The 17,951-nt window shown below is 46.4% G+C and overlaps 1 protein-coding gene across 3 annotated transcripts in view; it reads right to left on the bottom strand.

Moving 5' to 3' along the window:
• The window catches only part of DPP7 (dipeptidyl peptidase 7), a 24,431-nt gene extending 6,480 nt beyond the window's left edge, over nt 1–17,951 (bottom strand). For all 3 annotated transcript variants that reach the window (XR_005628733.1, XM_039719805.1, XM_039719807.1), the window contains exons 1-7: nt 17,710–17,951; nt 17,294–17,407; nt 12,512–12,651; nt 11,647–11,810; nt 6,108–6,243; nt 1,961–2,042; nt 55–221 (exon numbers count right to left, since the gene is read on the bottom strand). Coding sequence is in view for 2 of the 3 variants with exons in the window: in XM_039719805.1 (XP_039575739.1) it covers nt 55–221; nt 1,961–2,042; nt 6,108–6,243; nt 11,647–11,810; nt 12,512–12,651; nt 17,294–17,407; nt 17,710–17,812 (906 nt within the window). In the remaining variant the exon portion in view is untranslated. The remainder of the gene's footprint in view (nt 1–54; nt 222–1,960; nt 2,043–6,107; nt 6,244–11,646; nt 11,811–12,511; nt 12,652–17,293; nt 17,408–17,709) is intronic.

Here is a 17,951-nt window from a genome sequence, read left to right as displayed (position 1 = left end):
AATGGTGTCTGCCTGACAGTGTCCTAAGTCACCCACTTACACCAATGTCCTCACCTTCACTGGATTGGCAGGGAGGTCACCCATGAAGTCGGTTTTGTATGGATAGTCCATCATGGCCATCATGGTGAAGGCATTTCTAGCAAACCCAAAGAGCTGGTAAACATCCTGTTTGTTAGAGATCTTATTGCATGTGGCCATTTTGCTGCTGATCTCATCATAGGCTGCAAAAGAAAGGAAAATAAAAGACACAAACTTCAACAGAGGAAAGTAATACCAAGTTTCAGGATCTTGTTTCACTCAGGAGTAAAGATGTTGTAACGTAAGATGAGATTTTTAGTGGAAAGGACACATTGCATCTAAATTTACACATATGAACAGAACGTTCAGGCATAGCTTCCCTGAGCAATGTCACAATGTTGTGTGGCACAGAGCCCATGCTCTGTCCTTCATGGATCTCCTTGGGGAGCCTGGAGGAATCAGCACCTGCCAGGACAGAATTGGTCCCAGCTGAAACAGTGAGGAGAGCAGATTGGTACAGCCTGTCTTCGCCTGTGCCCTGATGGCTGCTCTTGCTCATGCCTGCAGACCTTTTCTCTGGCAGGGCTGCTGTGTCCCCCAGGGCAGGCTTCCCAGGCAAGCTCTCATGCAGGAGAGCAAGGTACAACATATAGGACCCAGTGATATTCAAAAGCTGGAAAAATTGCCAGAACGAGAAAAAACCCAACTCAAATTGTTTTCAAAAAAAGAAAACAAAAAACCCAACTCCAAAAAACAAACACTACCACCACCTCCTGGGGAAGAAAAAAAAAAGAGCAGGTACCTGGTAGGAGGGTGCATCTGCAGTAAGAACTGCCAGCCCTCACAAAGGATTCTCAAGATCTCAAGACATGCCTTCAAATATCAGTGGGATGCAGAGGTCAGCTGGAGTCAGGAAATATATCTTTAAAGACATTCCTTCAAGATGCACCCATACACCTTTGCTTCTGTGCTGCGGAAAGCTGCTCCCTTCATTTTCATCCTCCTCATTTTGGAGTCACAGATCCTGTCCCCATCCTGTTCTACAGCTGACCACTAGAGCATGGCTGCTTTTGCTTGGAAACCTACAGCCTGGGACCTGACTCTGGATACACACTTGAGGGCTGAAGCCTTAAATATGACCACTTGACCTCCAGCTGCAGAGGAAGCATGGCCCCAGGTAGAGTTGGAAGAGCTTGACTAGTTAACAGTAACATTCTTCCTGCTGTGACCCAAAGCTAAAATGGCGTTTTGACCCCTGGGCCCTTCTTGCAGTTCCAGGACCAGCAGCAGCTGGGAGCCACACAGTTCCTGACACACAGCATGACAGACCAAGGCTCAAGAAAGACTCAGAAGCCACTACATCTGTCCCAACACCACGCACAGCTTCCAGGAGATGCTGCATCAGCCCATGGCATCTGGTCCAGCCTACTTAGGAGCCATTGCAGGGGTCTTCATCAGTCTGTCCTAACTGTTCAAGACTGGAGATGGAAGGGACTTGGATGATTGCTTCACGACCTAGACTGCCCTCCACATATTTCTCAGATCTGTCCTGTGAGCTGAGTCACACCAACCAGAACAGCTCTTCATGGTGTGGATACTGAGGACAAGCAACTGGTGAGACATATGGCTTTACTAGCTGTAAATACTATACAAGTGGTTTTCACCTGCAAGTGGTTTTGCACTTTGATGCAGAAAAAATGGTTTCATTAACACTGTGCAAAGCTCCACAGAGCTACTTATGTTTCAGTATTGGTTACCAATTTTAATGCTAACTGAAACTGTTAGTAAAAGAAAAAAAATCAATTGTACAAGCAGAAAGAGGAAGCCATGTGGGCATCTGCACTGATTTATCTGAACAACTAGCTGAGGTAAAGCTGTATCACCTTTTTCCCCCCAAGGCTGGGAATGCTGGCTGCCCTTGGGAGCCATCTGCAGGGCTTACCTCCACTCAGGCACAGGTCCTTGATCTGCTGGAAGGCTTTACGGACAGCTGTGACACAGCCTAGGCTGGACTTCTGAAAATCCTGAAGGGACAGAAAAGATACGAGGTGACAGTTTCCCACAGGACATACTTAAGAGGCTGCAACAGAAAGAACTGCCAGAAGGACTAGAAGAAGACAGGGGTTATTGGCCCGCTGGTCAGCACCTCATTTGTGTTTCCATGAGCAGTGACACCAGTGCTTCTGCCTTGTCCTTCAGAGAGTCAGCATGTCTCTGCAGAAGCCAACACTCTGGACAGCTCAGGCCAAGCAGCAGCTGTGTCACCAGGTCTGGCTGGGATGACCTGTCAGACAGAACACTCTGCCCTTCATGGAGCATCAGGCTGAACGTGAAACAGCAAGAGAGTATGAAGCATGCCCCTCAGAGAGAGGGGCAGGCTGCAAGGGTCATAAGGGTTTTGTTGTTTTTAAACACAGAGCAGAGTCCTTGAAACTGCAGTTTGCCTGTGAGAAGGAGCCATGGGAGAAGACACTTATGCATTGGGAGTACAAGACCAAGATCTGCTTTTCTTCTTAAGCCTGCTAGTGGCCTGCCAAATGACCATGTCCTTTTTCTTGGGAAAACCATTACTGATGCTGAAAAAGCACATTAAGTTAGGTTTGAAGAGCTGTGGCTGGTTATGGTGGATCAAGTTGTTTCCATGATTGAAGGCCCTAGGAACTCAAGTTCTTTCTCCTCTCTCAAATTGTAAGGCAGATTAGATCTGCTGGCAACCATTGTTTTGTAACAGGAAGAATTATTAGGGTTCTTCTGAGGTCTCTTTACCCTGCTAGAGCAAGGTAAGTAACTACAAATCACTAGCTAGGTGTTTTTCTTATAAAGACCCACCCTGAACTAAAAAAAATAGATTTAGGACCTTTCTTTTCTTCTTAATTCTGCCTTTGTCTGATAATTATGCTTAAATAAATAATTTTGGAGTTTTCCACAGTTTACCTGGGCATCCCTTTAGGAGTTCCAAAAACCATTCTGGATGTGCTTATTGATCTTCACCTGCTAATGGTTCTAAATGGAGTGTGGGGATAGCTTGGCCTGGGAGAGAGGAGCAGGTCTGCTCTGGCTGCTGTGATGGCTGAGCTCTCCTCTAGGCACTGCTGGGCTGCTGCCAAGCACTGCCTGGCATGAGGACCCTTACAGACCAGAAACAGTTCAGCTTAGCAGAGGAAGGAGGAATTGCAGTCATTCCATGTGCCATCATTGGGATTAACAGCTCTCGAGGGTGTTCTTAGCAAGAAGAACAATCAGACTTCAGATGCATAAATTCCAAATCAGAGCAACCTCCACACTGAAGATGGAAGGGGGTACTATGAAATCACATAAATACATACTTTGAAATGTATGCTTGCTTAAGAGCTCAGCCCACAGCTTGGCTTACTACTGCAGAGAAAACAGATTTTTAAATTAGTTGGAAAGTTTTTCCACATGAAAATATTTTAAAATTAGTTGGAAAGATTTTTCCACACCTTAAGTTTGAGGGTGTGTAATGACTCCAAGCATATTCACAGCTGAAGTAAGACAAATGTTGAAAGGAAATTAGCTTCAACCAGGGAAGAATTCCCACTGCAGGGCCTGTTAGCTGACTAAATTGAAAGGAATAAGATGAATGTGTCTTTACAGACAGACTGTGAATCTGCTTGTAGATAGGGCCAGGGACTTACACATAGGGAAGTAACAGAAGAAACTACCAGTTCTAAAAAATGTTACTAATTGCTGTGGACCATTGCTCAGCCAAGACCATGTAAAATTCCTGAACTTAGATAAAAAGTACAAAAGCTTAATAGAATTATGAATAGTGTTTTGCTATATAAAAGAAAAAAAAAGGAGGGGTGCATAGAAAACAGGGACATAGAGTAGGTGATTCAGGAAGTGTGTATCTTCCAAGTACATCAGCCAAGTACATCAGCTAACGCTCCAGATCTAATCTTCCCAGTACATCAGTCAATGGGGAAAGGAAGAGGGTGATGCATCCAGGAAATTAGGATAGAAAGGGGGCTGCGTCCCCCAACCATTTGAAAGACACCATGGGAAATGCCTCATGGCCTCTCCCTTTATTCAAATAGAATTGCAGGAATAATCTGTCTCCTTTTTGGACATAAACCTCTGGTGCTGTGAATTTTTCCACACAAAATGGTATTACATTTGTTGTTTGAAAATGTAAAACTCTACAAAAAGACAAGTTGTCTATTATTCTTTTATGCACTTAGGAGTTTCAAATGTGTTTATTTTCATATAATCATCTCTTCTTTATACTTACTGGTAAAGCTTTCTGTTGTGTAAGTCTCTGCACAGCAAACAAGTTGTTCATGTGTATAAATAAGAACAAAGAGACCACAAGTTACATACACAGGTGTGGTCTTTGAAGTGGAGAATAACAGCAAAGTAACACAAGAATGACAAGAATGTGTCAACAAAGATGAATCGCCTCCAGACCAGAGGGATGGGGAGAAGAATGCTAAGGTGGCCCAAAAGTAACCTAAGACTAAGCAGCAAGGTAAAAATCTAATCTGCTAATGTCAGACCACCCTGGTATAATGACCTGACACTGACTGGAGCACGTGTAGAAAAGCACTGGTCAAGTTGACCAGTGAACAAGTTCTGTGCAACTTCTTTGCTGTAACTTGTATAAAAGCCTGCAAATGCCCGAAAGAGAGGTGCCAGCTTAATGAACTACAGCCTAGCAATAATTCTGGGCAGAAAAGCATGAAAGGTCTCAGCCCTGTGTGCTCATTGGCTCCTGCACCAGGCACAGACCTCAGTCTCAAATGAGGGACAACAAAGGTAGTTCATACTAAGCCATCTGTGTCACCCAGATCTAGAAATTCATGTCAAAAAAGAGGCAGAACAGACACCATCACAATATTTCAGCCCAACCAGCTAGTACATTTCTTTCCTTATGAGATAAATCTAAGTCAGTTTGTCTTGGTTTGAAAAGACAGGAGTCTGTGAAGGAAGGCAAAAGCCTCCTGTGAAATGGAAAAGGTAAACCCCCTCCTTCCGAATTATCACAATTTCAGAATTAAAAAAGGCTCTCAGGCAAAGATATGGGAATGGGAATAACAGTTTTTTACTAGGAAGAAAAAAAACCTAAATAACAATGTAATTTAGCACAAGCAAAAAAACCACTGGCAGAGTGAGAAAAACCTGACACCCTGAGAAGTCAGGGTGTTGATAGTAGTCCAGCCAGATGGTGGCTGCTCCTCCTGGAGCGGCGATCTGCAGAAGGGTGTAGATCCCTTCCGAAAATGCGGCGAAGGAGCAGCTAGGCCTTGGTTCCTGATTCCTCTCGGAAATCCAGCGAAGAAGGCTGGCTGTGGTCTCAGAAATGCTTGTTTTATGGTGGCAGGGATGCTTGGCTCCTCCCTCTGGGTGGAGCATCTCCCAATGGGATGATGTAACTAATCTTACCAGCCACGGTGCGTAATTCAATAGCCCATTAGCAGGAGATTATCTTCCTGGCAGTGTCATTGTTCTTGAAAGAGATAAGAAAAACTGCCTAACCCCCAACAGATGGCAAAAATAGAATACATGCTTATTTTACAAGCCAGGACACAGTTCCAACACCAACTTTTCACGCCCTTAAACTGCAAAAGCCACATTTAAATTTTAGTTTAAGTGATCCCGAGACACCTTGCACATTTTTAGTTATAAAATGAAGATTTCCAAGTTCGTTGAAATGCAATCACCTTGGACTAAGGAGGTGCTGTGAATCATTGGTACCAATACAGCATTTTGGGAGGGGATTTGAAAAATAAATTATCCAAAAGGGGTTCAGCCAGGCACAAGGGAAAAATTCCAGGCTGTAATACAGTCAAGGCACTAGAAATGGGAAAGTCAATTCTCAGTGGTACTAAAGGTACTGGCACAGAGTTGTGCTTCTTGGAGCAACACCTTTGAACCATGAGCTGCCCAAGCAGAGGCAGTGCACAGCCATCCTGCAGCTACCACTCTTCCTTTCAGGTTGCCATTTAATGCACTCCCTACTTAGCAGTGATGCAGTGAAGACAGATATCTATTTAAACACCTGGAAAAGAAAAATGAAACAGCATTCCTAAAGGAAGAAAATACTGCTCCTGAAAAGAGATGCTACTTACTGCTGTGACATCCCTGAAGAACTGGGTGGGGTCTCCAAGCCCAGCCACAGACAGCAGAGGAGCACTGGCAGCTAACGCTCCAGCCACGACATTTGGGTATTTCATCCTCAGGTAAGCACTCAGCATTCCTCCATAGCTAGCAAGGAGAGACAAGAGTTACTTCCTTTAACAGACAACTTATATTGTAGTAACTCAGAAGTTCAGGCCAACACTTACAGGCTCACCTAAACCAAAGGTAACAATAAGCTCATGGATACCTGTGATGCTTTGTGCCTCATGCTCATGTTGATCCAGTTATGGCCAATGAGCAGCATACAGTGCTCTTACTGGCCTTTCCCCAAATGTTCACACCAGGGATTTCCCCAGATGCTCTAGTAGGAACACAGCAGCTCAGTTTGCTTCTGTAGACAAATGTAACTCCTGCCTCAGTATTTAACTTTGCACCATCCTGAGCCATGTCCCGATAGCTTCACAGCAGAGCAAAGCAGGGTTTGAGTGAAGCCCTCACTGTTCAAAGAGAGAAGACACACTGTACATTTTGCATACAGAATGACAAGAACTAGTCAGAACTAGTTAGAACTTTGTCAGGGTTTGGCAAAGGGTGTCCATGAACATGGCAGAATAGGCAGCCCTCTCGACTCCTAGAAAGTGGAGGCTATCCTCCCTGGGCTCCCCAAATAACAGCTGCATAGTTAATTAGAGGAGATACAGGAAAGGGGAAAATTTAACAAATACAACAAGAAAAGTCAAAGCTACCTTGGTAGCTTCAATGCCAGGGCCACAATCTACGCATGGATCAAAAGCTGCTAGATAGACCCAGGATGACAGAAGTCATTAATTTGCTGATGGTTGCAGAGTTCCTCTGAGGCCGTTTGGGATGGCAAACAACATCCCCAAAACACAGATTAAATCTGCTCTAACTCCAAGCTTAAAAACACTCAATCTCCCTCCACACCACCTCAAGTGGTTCAGTAAATACCATTTCCATGTCATGGTTTGATGTTGGCACAATGCCAGTGCCCCTTACGAAAATACACTTTTCCTAGTGGCTTCTGTGAGATGTAATCAGGAACAGAGCAAAGCAGGCTCTAACTTAGGCATAAAGGAGACAAACTTTATTAACTACAACATCTCAAAAGGAACAGACACAAAACTAAGAATGAAAACCCTCCAAATATATTCCTCCTCCTCCCTTTCCTTTTCCTCCACAGCATGAAATGACACTACAGATTTCCACACCATCACCATCTCTCAGACAATCAATTTTTGAGTCCATCATCACCCCTCAAATAATCAACTCTCAAGTCCATCAGGGAGAGAGGAGTTCCCCCTTGCACCATAGGCTTCCCCTGGAAAAACAATTGAAACCTCTTGTGTTTCCGTGTCACTCGTGGCACCGCCCGGAGAACATCGGCCCTCGTGACTTCTTCCCCATATGTCCAGTGCTCTCACCACTGGACATGGGCCAGGACTGCTTTTAGGGCTCCCCTTTTAAGGATGCCCTGCCCAGTTCCAACAAAAGCAGCAGTCTCTCAATTTTGGGACACCAGTCCCCCCCAACTTTCACCCCCTGGGGCCGAGGGGCCTCGTGAACAGAGATCTTCTTCTTCTTCTTCTTCTCTGAAGACAGAGGGCATCCCACACCCTCCTCAGCCATCTCTGTTCTTGCCACTGCTTCACTGCACTCTCTTCGGCTTCAAGGCATTGCCTCCCCCTAAATGCAGTCTCTGTGTTACAGGAAAAACATGGGTCTGTCCATGGCCACACAAGAAAGAGTCCAGCTCAAGGCCACTCCATCATCTTCTCCCACCTAGGATTCTTCTCACCTCTTCTAACATCTCTCACTTGTACTCACTTTCATCACACTTGTCCACTGCTTCATCTCTCTCTCTCCTCATTCAGATTCAGGAGAATCAGTATTTGTAAGGTTTCCATTATTCTAGAAAGGGGTTAAAATCTTCGCCTCTGTCTGCTCAGAACTCCCACAGCTGCCGGCACCTTCTCTTGCCTCATTCTGCACTTCTCTTTCTGGCCGCGCTGCCAGTCCATGATATCGAATTTCAAGGCAGCACAGGCACTGGCTCCTTCTATCTCCCAGGGGGACTCGATGTTTCTCAGGGCTTTTCTACTCTTCCATCTTTCAGAGCCTTCACCCCCCTCCTCTGCCTGAGGCTCCGGCCTACCTCACCCGGCCTCATGGCTTCCCCTACCCCAGCCAGCCCCAGCTGGGCAGGGGAGCTCTGACCTCCTTCACCAGAGAGTCCTCCTGGGAGTTCTTGCTTTAACCCCCTGTGTTCTCAGAGGCGGTCCATATTTTCAGTAGCTAAACCAAGTGCCAATATTCAAGTCTAAGCACTGATTGGTTTGACCACAACCTCCCAAAAAACTCACTTCCTTCTTAACCTACGACATCCCACAACACCCATGTGTAAAGCAATTTGCATTTCTCTAGCCCTGGTCCTGGAGAAAGCATTACCTGAAACCTGCTGCAAGTAATTTCAGGTTAATTTGGCACAGCTATAAGCACCAGAGGTGGTCTGTTTTTTCTCTCCTGAGAAATGCTGTGCTTCTCCAGCACTACCATATTTCAGTGCTCTTCATTTGGGTTTAGTGTGTTCAGGGCTGCTGCAGACTGAGCCCTCAATTACACACAGAGAGCTACAGTCTAACATGCAGCCAGCTAGGAGGTTTTGCTGAATCCCTCTCCCATCTTCCTATCCCAGGACAGCTTCTGGGCCTTCCTACTCTAGCTACTGTCCTGATAATCACAGTATAAACCTCCGTGAGGTCAACAGTTCAGTCACCACACTGCAACCAGCTGAAGGCTTAATGATAACTATCATGCCAAATGCTTTTTAGCTCACTGCAATTGAATTCAAAGCCCTGTAGTTCTGGAAGACTTTTGGAGGGAAGCACCCCTCTACTACAAGAGAGGGGATCCATCAAGAAACAAGGACATCACATCTACCCAGGTGCAGCACAGTGAGCAACTAAGTGAAACTGGCAGGCCTGTAGTTTGCAGGGTCCTCCTTCCTGCCCTTCTTGAAAACTGGGACAATGTTTGCCAGCTTCTAGTCAGTTGGGACCTCTCTGGATTCCGAAGACTGCTCAAAAATCATCAAGACAGGTTTTGCAATGACATCTGCAGCTCTTTGAGGATTCTTGGATGAATCCCAACAGATCCCATAGATTTGTAGGGATCCAGATGGAGCAGCAGATCCTGCACATGCTCAGAGTCAACAGGGAGTTGATTATTCTTACATTCATGGTCCTCCAGCTCAAGGCACCGGGGCCCCTTTGGTCTGTCAACCATGGTGAAGACATAGGCAAAGAATGCAATAAACACCTCTCCCTTGTTTCTGTCCCTGTTTGTGAGGTAACCATCCTCATCCTGGAACAGGCCAGTGTTATTCCTACATTGCATTTCACAATTAATGTACTTAAAAAACTCTTTTTATCGTTCTCAAGTTTTGGCAGCTTCAACTCCAATTAAGTTTTCATCACATGAATTTTCTCCGTGTAGTGGGGAGCAGTGTCTCTGTATTCTTCTCATGTCACCTGACTTTGCTTCCACTGGGCATACAACCTCTTATTTCCAAGAGAAGATCCCTGCTCAGCCAACCTGGCCTTCTGCTTCACCTGCCTGACTTTCAAGGTTTGGGAACTGCTACTCCTTTGCCCTTAACATTTAAAAAGTAACCAACACAGATGGACCCCCTCACATACAAAAACATTTTCCCGGGGACTTGACTCAATAATTGCCTGAGCAGCCTGAAGTCTGCTAAGCCTGTCGTCATGACCAGAGTTGAGGTTTTGCTGGCACTTTTCCTCCTGTCAAAAGAGACTTTAAAGTCGATGGCTTCATGGTTGCAGTGGCCAGAACAGCTGCCAACCCACACTTTGCTCAAAAATCCTCTCTGTTGACAGACGGTAGATCAAGAAGGGTATCTTTCCAATTCTGCTCCTTTAAGAACTGTGCCATAAAGTTGTCATCTGGATTTTTCAGGAATCTTCTGGCCTAGATTGTACTGTGTGATTCTCCCCGTTGATTTCTGGCAAGCTGAAGTCCCCCATTATTGGAATTACCAATATTGATGAATGAGAAGAGTCTTAGCTTGTCTGGCCAAATAGCGGCAACTGCAGTGCTTCACCCCAGAGACACCTTCGGCTAGCTGTGAGTCACAGCTGGGCACATACAGACAAGTCCAGGCATGCCAGAGGTCTGATGGTTGTGGGCTGGAGCTTACTCTCGTAGAGGGTCCACTCCACAGGCTTCCCTGTGCCAGAGAAGCTTTAGGGCTTGGTGGTGGAAGGAAGGAGTCGGTTCTGATGGAGGGTTTTAATCCAGAGTTTTATTCTGGCCTGCAGGCCCTTGAATCTAGCAACAGCTCCAACAGAACTGCCTGACCGCGTGATCACTCGCCCTTTTAACCCGGGGGAGAGGGGGAGGGAAGGAATCCGGGGACCACCCACCAGGTATGGGAGAGGAGGTCTCAGGGACAAAGGACCCCTGGATGGGCCAATGCCCCCCGGGGTGGAGGGCATCTTTTGAATCTGCCAAATCACCCCACGGCCTTCTAGAATTCCAGGATTGACAAGCAGTACTCAGCAGGGGTCAGGGTGTGGAAAGGAGAGGTGATTAACACATCTGGGGAAGGAATCATCAGGGAGAATCCCAGGGTATCTGAGGCAAACCATGACATCACACCTCAACACCCCATAAAGACAAGGGAAGTTGACTTGAAAACATCCTTAGTTCCTCAAAGAATAATTTGTTTGCGTCATCATCCTGTCTGGGAGATCCAAAGTAGACTCCCACAGTGACATCTGCATTATTTATTTGTCCTTTGATTCTCACCCACAGGCCTTCAACTGTACCACTGCCAACTGTTAGCTGCAGACTTTCTATCCCTTCCACTACATACAATGCCATTGCCTCACCTCTTCTGCCCTATCCCTCCCGAAGAGCCTGTAACCATCCAATAGGGTTCTCCAGTCACATGACTTGTCCAACCAGACTTCACTTTTGCTAATGGTACCAAATTTCTGGGCTTGGGCCTAAGCTTTGAGCTCTTATTGTTTGTTCCTTATGCTGTACGCATTAGTGTAGAAACATTTCAGGTGAGGTTCATTGTAGCCAACACCTCGTGAATTGAGGGACCCCATTAGTGCTTGTTTCCTCAGGTTTTGGCACACCATCCCATTGCTTATGACTGGCAAGGCTGCTATTTTCCCTTTCCTCTTTCCAAGCTATTTTTTTCCTGCAGCTTTGGATGATTCAGACATTAAATAAGCTTAGAAACATCCAGTCAGGGGTGCTTCTCAAAAGCAACCACAAATGGAGGCTAATTCCTGGTGGGAAAGAAGAGTGGGACCTGCTGATGAGTTCATGGGAGCTGAGGCACAGGCACATCTGCTATCAAAAGAATAGCTTGAAGCTCTGCATTGAGAACTTTCTTGAGAACAAAAGAGATCTACAGCAGCAAAACTTTGGCTGGAAACAGATACAGAGAAGGGAAGGAGTCCATACAACACTTACCTGCCTCCAAAAGCGATGACAGGGCAGTCTGCAGCACCAAACTGCTGCTTAAGCTCAGTAATGAGCACTGCATAGTCAGCAAGTGCTTGTTCCACGGTGAGCAGAGCAGTATTTTTCAACTGTGTTGACTCAAGTCCAAAGGGAAGAGACTTCCCATAGTACCTCTGAAACAAAAGAGATACACTATGGCAATGCTCCTATGGGTTTTCTCTACTTTCACCATAGAGCTGGGCTAAGTGCGCACTAATACAAAGAGATAACAGAGTATGAGAAGTCCTCTAACTTGCCCATAACTGAGGAAGCGCCTTGTCTCCTGCACCTGATACATAGACACTTTCAGGACAGATACTGGAGTGGATGGCCAGGACATGACAGCTGCTTCAGTGGGTGCCAAGTGAGTTCTCAGCACGTGTACCTCTCCTGAAGTTCCCAGCTACAAAAGCGAACAGGATAATCTCTTCACGCTTAAGATGATAGATAGTAGATTTAATAGAGTAGTGTGGGAAAGGTTGGCTTGGAACTTTGCAGGGTAGAGAGATTAAGCATTATCCAAACAAAGTATCTCTCTACTCCAACATGGAGTTTAAGGCCTGTAGAAACTACTTACAAAAGCAAATAATTCGTAGCATAGGCTGTACTGAAACAGCAGTCTGTATCCTGGAGTGCTGGGAGGCATAGCAAAAAATTACTCAAAAGCCATGATTACAGAAAGAAGATCTGCGGTTATGGGAAGAAAGCTTATAGCAGGTCAGACTCAGCTCCACAGCAAGAAATGGTACCACTATTCCAGACCTGCAGAGAGCTGAATTTGGTAACACTGAACAGAACAGGTCTCTAAAGAATGCATAAGGACTAAAATACTCACATGCTCAGCAAAAATGACAAGTGCTTGCTGTTCCTCTGCTAATTCAAATATGAAGTCAGAGTTCTGAGCAAAAGTCCAGATGTCACCTTCATTGCCAGTATAGAAAAAGATGGGTCCAAATCCTTTCTTCCAGAACTTTGCTGAGGCAATTGAAATAAAGAAATTAAAAATTTAAAAAAAAAACCAAAAAACCCCCCAAAAAACACCAAAACAAACTGAAACCCACAAAAAACCACGTAATACCCCCCAAAACCACAACAAAGAATATTTGCATGAAATTAGTAAATTTTTGGTTTTGGGCAGGAGCTTAACAAGGAAGAACTCAGTGAACAGGCTGATTCCTGAGACTTGATCTGGGACACAAAGTGTTAGTAAGGCCAGGTTCCAGAAATCTCTCATTTGGGTGGGGGTAAATAAGAGCTTCCATAAAATCACTACATGGCCTGAAAATTTCACTTCTGCCTGAAAAATACCTAAAATCTCAAGTCCTGCAAGTCCTTTGCAGACAGCTGCCCCCCAAAAGAGCGATTTCCCATTTATATACCCTTTTTATCCCAACTCACTCCAAAACATTTGCACAACTAGATTTTCACACAAAACTGACATTAGGGAATTGCCTGCATCTTTCTGATACTCCTGCTGTGATGTATAAAGTTGTAAATTACATATCATAGGATGGTTTGAGTTGGGGGGGACCATCAAAGACCATCCAGTTCAAGCCCACTGCCATGGGCAGAGACACCTCCAACTAGACCAGGCTGCTCCAAGCCCTTTGCAATCTGGCCTTGAACACTTCCAGGGATGGGGCAGCCACAGCTTCTCTGGGCAGCCTGTGCCAGGGCCTCACCACTCCCACAGGGAAGAATGTCTTCCTTATGTCCAATCCGAATTCACCATATGTCAACTGCAAACTGTTGCCCCTTGTCCTACCACTACTGGCTTTGGTAAAAAGCTATAACCCCTCTTTTTTCACAAATGTTCTTTAAGTACTGGAAGGACACAATAAGGTTTGCCCAGAGCCTTTTCCTCTCCAGGCTGAACAAACCCACCCTCCCAACCTGTCTCCAGAGCAGAGGGGCTCCAGCTGTCACAAGAAAGCTTCAGACAAGCCGTGCCTCAGCCTCAAATTTTGGCAACATTTTACATTTAAGGAATCACTCTGGCTTACAGTTCTAATGACAGCAAATCAGATCTACTTATAAAAATGAATTATTTATTAAACAGACAAGAGATTGCAGTGGCGGCTGGCCTCGAAGGGGGGAAACGACCACCCCTTCGGAACGTCCCTGCTAGCTGCGGCCAGCACCGCCAGCAGCACGGGGGCACTCTCCCAATCCAGAGCTCGGTCAGGAAAGCGCCTAAGGCTTTCGCCTTGAGGGACGAGGATCCGCAGTGAATAAGGCTGCTACCCAACAGGAGAGAAAGAGACGGACTCCAGCTGTAGTACAGTCCAGATTTATGCCAGGGAAACTAACCGCTGAAGACCCCGAACTGGGGTCAGACATGAGTTTATAAGGAGGGGTGGGTACAGACACAAACTCCGGTCTTCAGCCAATGGATGGAAGGGTGGGAGTGAGGAGAAGGTAACAGACACCATGGGTGAACCAATAGGAGAAAACATAGGGAGGGGCCCCGGTCCCTGAACCAATCACTGGATGCCCTGACTGGAAGATTCTAGACGGAAAGGTTGGGCCACCGAGTGACTGACAGGGCGCCAGGGAGGGATTAAGGAATAGATACATTGGTCGTCAAGGGTAACAGGGAGTAGAAATATTATACTGACAGGGCAATGAAGGAGAGGGAGAACCAGGGCAGAAACATTACAACAAAAGGGCACATAAGATGAACCAATTTACAACTTAATGAGAAACACACCACAACAAGAGATAACAGACAAAAGATCTTAACCAGAACTACTCACTACACAGTATAAAACTAAAGAAGTACTAGTTGATAACAGTAAACCATAGAACAGTGCACTATATCAATGTGTGTACATTAAAACTGGCAAAAGAAATAGTATTGATTAGAAGTCAAATGTAATTTACCACCAAAATGGTGATAACAGAGATTCCTGCACTCAACCCCTAGGGAGTAACTGTGAAGCAGATGTCCCAGCTCGCAGGAGGAACTCCACACATTTCCAGAAAATATATATATTTTAGCAGATTTCTACTTTGTGAAAGTTTGGGGTGGCTTTTATAGTTATAAAATGAACAGCTATCAGTCAGTCAAAATCCAGCTTACCTTGTCAAATCTCCTGTCAGCAGTAAGGTTATCTATTGGCAGTTGGGAAATTCCAGACCAGTGTTAACCTATGGGCCCAAAAAACTCACGGTAACACAGCCTGTCCCATTTGAGTTACCTGACTGGCTAACAAACAATAGATAAGCTCTCAGGAGAGGGTGAGATGCTGTGCTACACCAGCTCTCAGATCATCGCTGGGGCTTCCTCTGGACTCACTCCAGCAGCTCCACACTTCTTGTGTTGAGGTCTCTGGGCCTGGAGGCAGTTCTACTGGTGGGGTCCCAGCTGAGCAGAGGGACAAAATCTCCCCACACACCTGCTGCCCACACTGTGGAGAGGCGCCCAGGATATGCTAATATATGTTATATATGTAACACACATGCATATATGTGTGTGTGTGTGTGTGTGTGTATATGATGATGTGCTTCATCCTCAGATCATTTTATAACTGAAGGCAAATTGAGTCTGGCAGGACAAGCTGAGCTGTGATACTAACACTGGCTTACCTAACAAACAGTTGCTCTAATGCTTGCTGACTTTAACAAACATTTGATTTCAGCTTAGTAATAACTGAATAGGAATTAAGAGGGACAATAAATAGTTTTTTAATGACAAACTCAGATTGTCAGTTAAGTGTTCATTTCAACGCATCATCCAAAGAGACCCTGCATAGCAGCTGTCCCATGGATGTTACTGTCACATGAGGCTGTTTCCATGAACAGAGAGGCCCAAATTTAATTCTTGGCATTCTCAGCACAGAATTGACAAAGCTAGATTTGGCTTGAAATGGGATTTGAAACCTCTAATTAGTGAAACCGCTCCTCTTCATTAACAAAGAGGCCAACTAACTATGATGCATTTGCTTTGGATATTGGGTAGGCAGCTCAGTGTTCTCTTTCCTCTGGCTCTTCTCCTCATGTGCTTCATGGTTCCTGGAGTAAACAACCATCACAGGAGCCAAACCCAAACCAGATGGGCTCCTTACAAAGGTATCTATTTTTTGATTGAGATCCTGGGGAATTGCTAGCTAAACTCAAGAGTATCAGATTCCCTGTTGTGAAATTAGTTTTTATTTTCTTGCTGATAATCTGAAAAGTCTCATATTGTACAAAAAAAAAACAGTAGAGGGGAATGGAATTACAGGAATTTTGAGTAAGAAACTCTCTATAAACGAGCAGAACTGCACTGTTAATATTTTGCTCCTCACAAATATTATTCAGCTCTGCCCAGGACTCACAGATAAAATGTAACACTTTAAAAGAAAACAAAAATAAGTTGCACAATGCTTTAAACCATGTAATCCCAACATTCTGTTCAAAAAGGGCCACCTAATTAGTGAAATTGCAGCCTTGGGTATGCTCTCAAAATCCACTGGTGTGTCCATATCTTTGGGTTGAAATGATCCATGAATTCATGCCTGGTGAAACACACAACCTGGCACAGGTGCTGAACAAGCTGCAGAACAACAGGCGATGTGAATGTGAGCTGGAGCATCTAAAGACCCCAATGCAACTGGGAGGCAGCAGCAGCTGGGCACAAAGCTGGGCAGTGCTCAGGTCTGTTGTTATTCCCAAGTCCACCTTTTTTCTCTCCCTGCAATTTGCTCCCCAATTCCTCTGCATAGGCAGGGTTGAAAAACATGTGACACTGGCTACAGAAATTGCTGTATTTTCAGTCACATGCTGTTTAAAAAGGTCTTTTCTCTTTTACTGTCAGTGACCCAAAAGTCAGACATAGCTGACTCCTTGCTGGTAGTGCTCATTGTTTCGCATGGATTAAGCTATCTACAGTTGCACCATTTTAAATAATGCAAACCGCTGATGGCAGAGGAGTTACCTTTACTCCTAAAAATGGTCGGTAACATTTCAGTCACTGTATTTCCTGATGCATTCAGAACACTCAATTACATGCACTTGTAAGAGATGCTGGTGTCAACTGAAGACACACACACAGAGCCAGCACCAGTGCAAGCCTAACACAGCTCCTGCTTCTAGTCTACTCTTGCTCCAGAGAGGCCAGTCCCCACAATCCCCTCTGCACCACACAGCCAGAACAGAAGCCAAGGAGTTTGGGCTGGAAAGGACCTTAAAGCTCATCCAGTTCCACCCCTCTGCCACGGGCAGAGACACCTTTCACTGTCCCAGGGTGCTCCAAACCCTGTCCAACCTGGCCTTGAACACTTCTAGGAATGGGGTAGCCACAGCTGCTCTGCATAACCTGTGCCAGGACCTCCCCACCCTCACAGGGAAGACTTCCTTCCCAATGTGCAGTTTAAGCCTACTCTCGATTTAAAGCCAGGCCCCCTTGTTCTATAAGTACATGCCTTTGTAAAAAGTGGATGAAAAGGAAAAGGAGAGGAGGATATAGACAATGCTGCGGAATGCTTGGCTCGTGCAGCATTGGCCAGTGGCTAACACTGATTCTTGGCTGCCCAGTGCTCTAGCTCCTTACTTTACAGAGGCAATTAAAGCTTAAGCAGAAAGGAATCCATCCCGAAGCCACGGGAATCCAGTCCGAAGCAGCCACGGGACCTACCCGACACCAGGTACCGCTGCGGGAAGGTCTCGTTGCCGTAGGTCTCGAAGTTGAAGTGGTCCCGCACCTGCGGAAAGAACCGCTCCTCCAGGCCGGGCCACACGACCCGGGCAGCTGGAGGGGGCATCATCAGCACAGGGGAAACCAACAACAGGCGCTGCCAGCCAGCACAGCACAGCCCAGCCTGGGAACTGGGACCCGGGGAGCTCGGAGCGCCCTCCCGGTGCTCCCCAGGCTGGCTGAGGGCTCCGCCCGGCGAGGCTAGCGCGGGGTCCTGCCCAGCACCCGGGAAAGCTAGCCGAGGGTCCCGTCCACGGGAGGGCCGGGGTCTGACCAAGGAAGGAGGAGGTCAGGCAGAGTGATCCGGCCCGAGGAGCGGAGGGGACAGGCAGAAGGGTCCGTCCCGAAACACCCACCGGGAGCGGCGCGGGCGGACGGCAGCGGCGGGAGGAGGCGGAGGAGGAGGAGGAGGAGGAGGAGCAGCAGCGGCGGCGGCGGGAGCAGCAGCGCCGACGCCATGGCAGCCACGGCACCGGCCGCGTGACCCAGCACTTGGCGATCACGTGGTGACCCAGCGTCCCCTCACGTGACCGCGCGAGCGCCGCACGCGCCGCGGGTCCGTTATGGCGGCTCGACCCGGCGGGTTCGCTCCTCAACG

This window comes from Passer montanus, unplaced genomic scaffold, assembly GCF_014805655.1.
Source record: "Passer montanus isolate IOZ18808 unplaced genomic scaffold, ASM1480565v1 scaffold43, whole genome shotgun sequence".
In the NCBI taxonomy this organism is placed as follows: Eukaryota; Metazoa; Chordata; class Aves; order Passeriformes; family Passeridae; genus Passer; species Passer montanus.
Note: the sequence above shows the minus strand (reverse complement) of the source record. Positions and strands in the feature narration are given on the sequence as shown.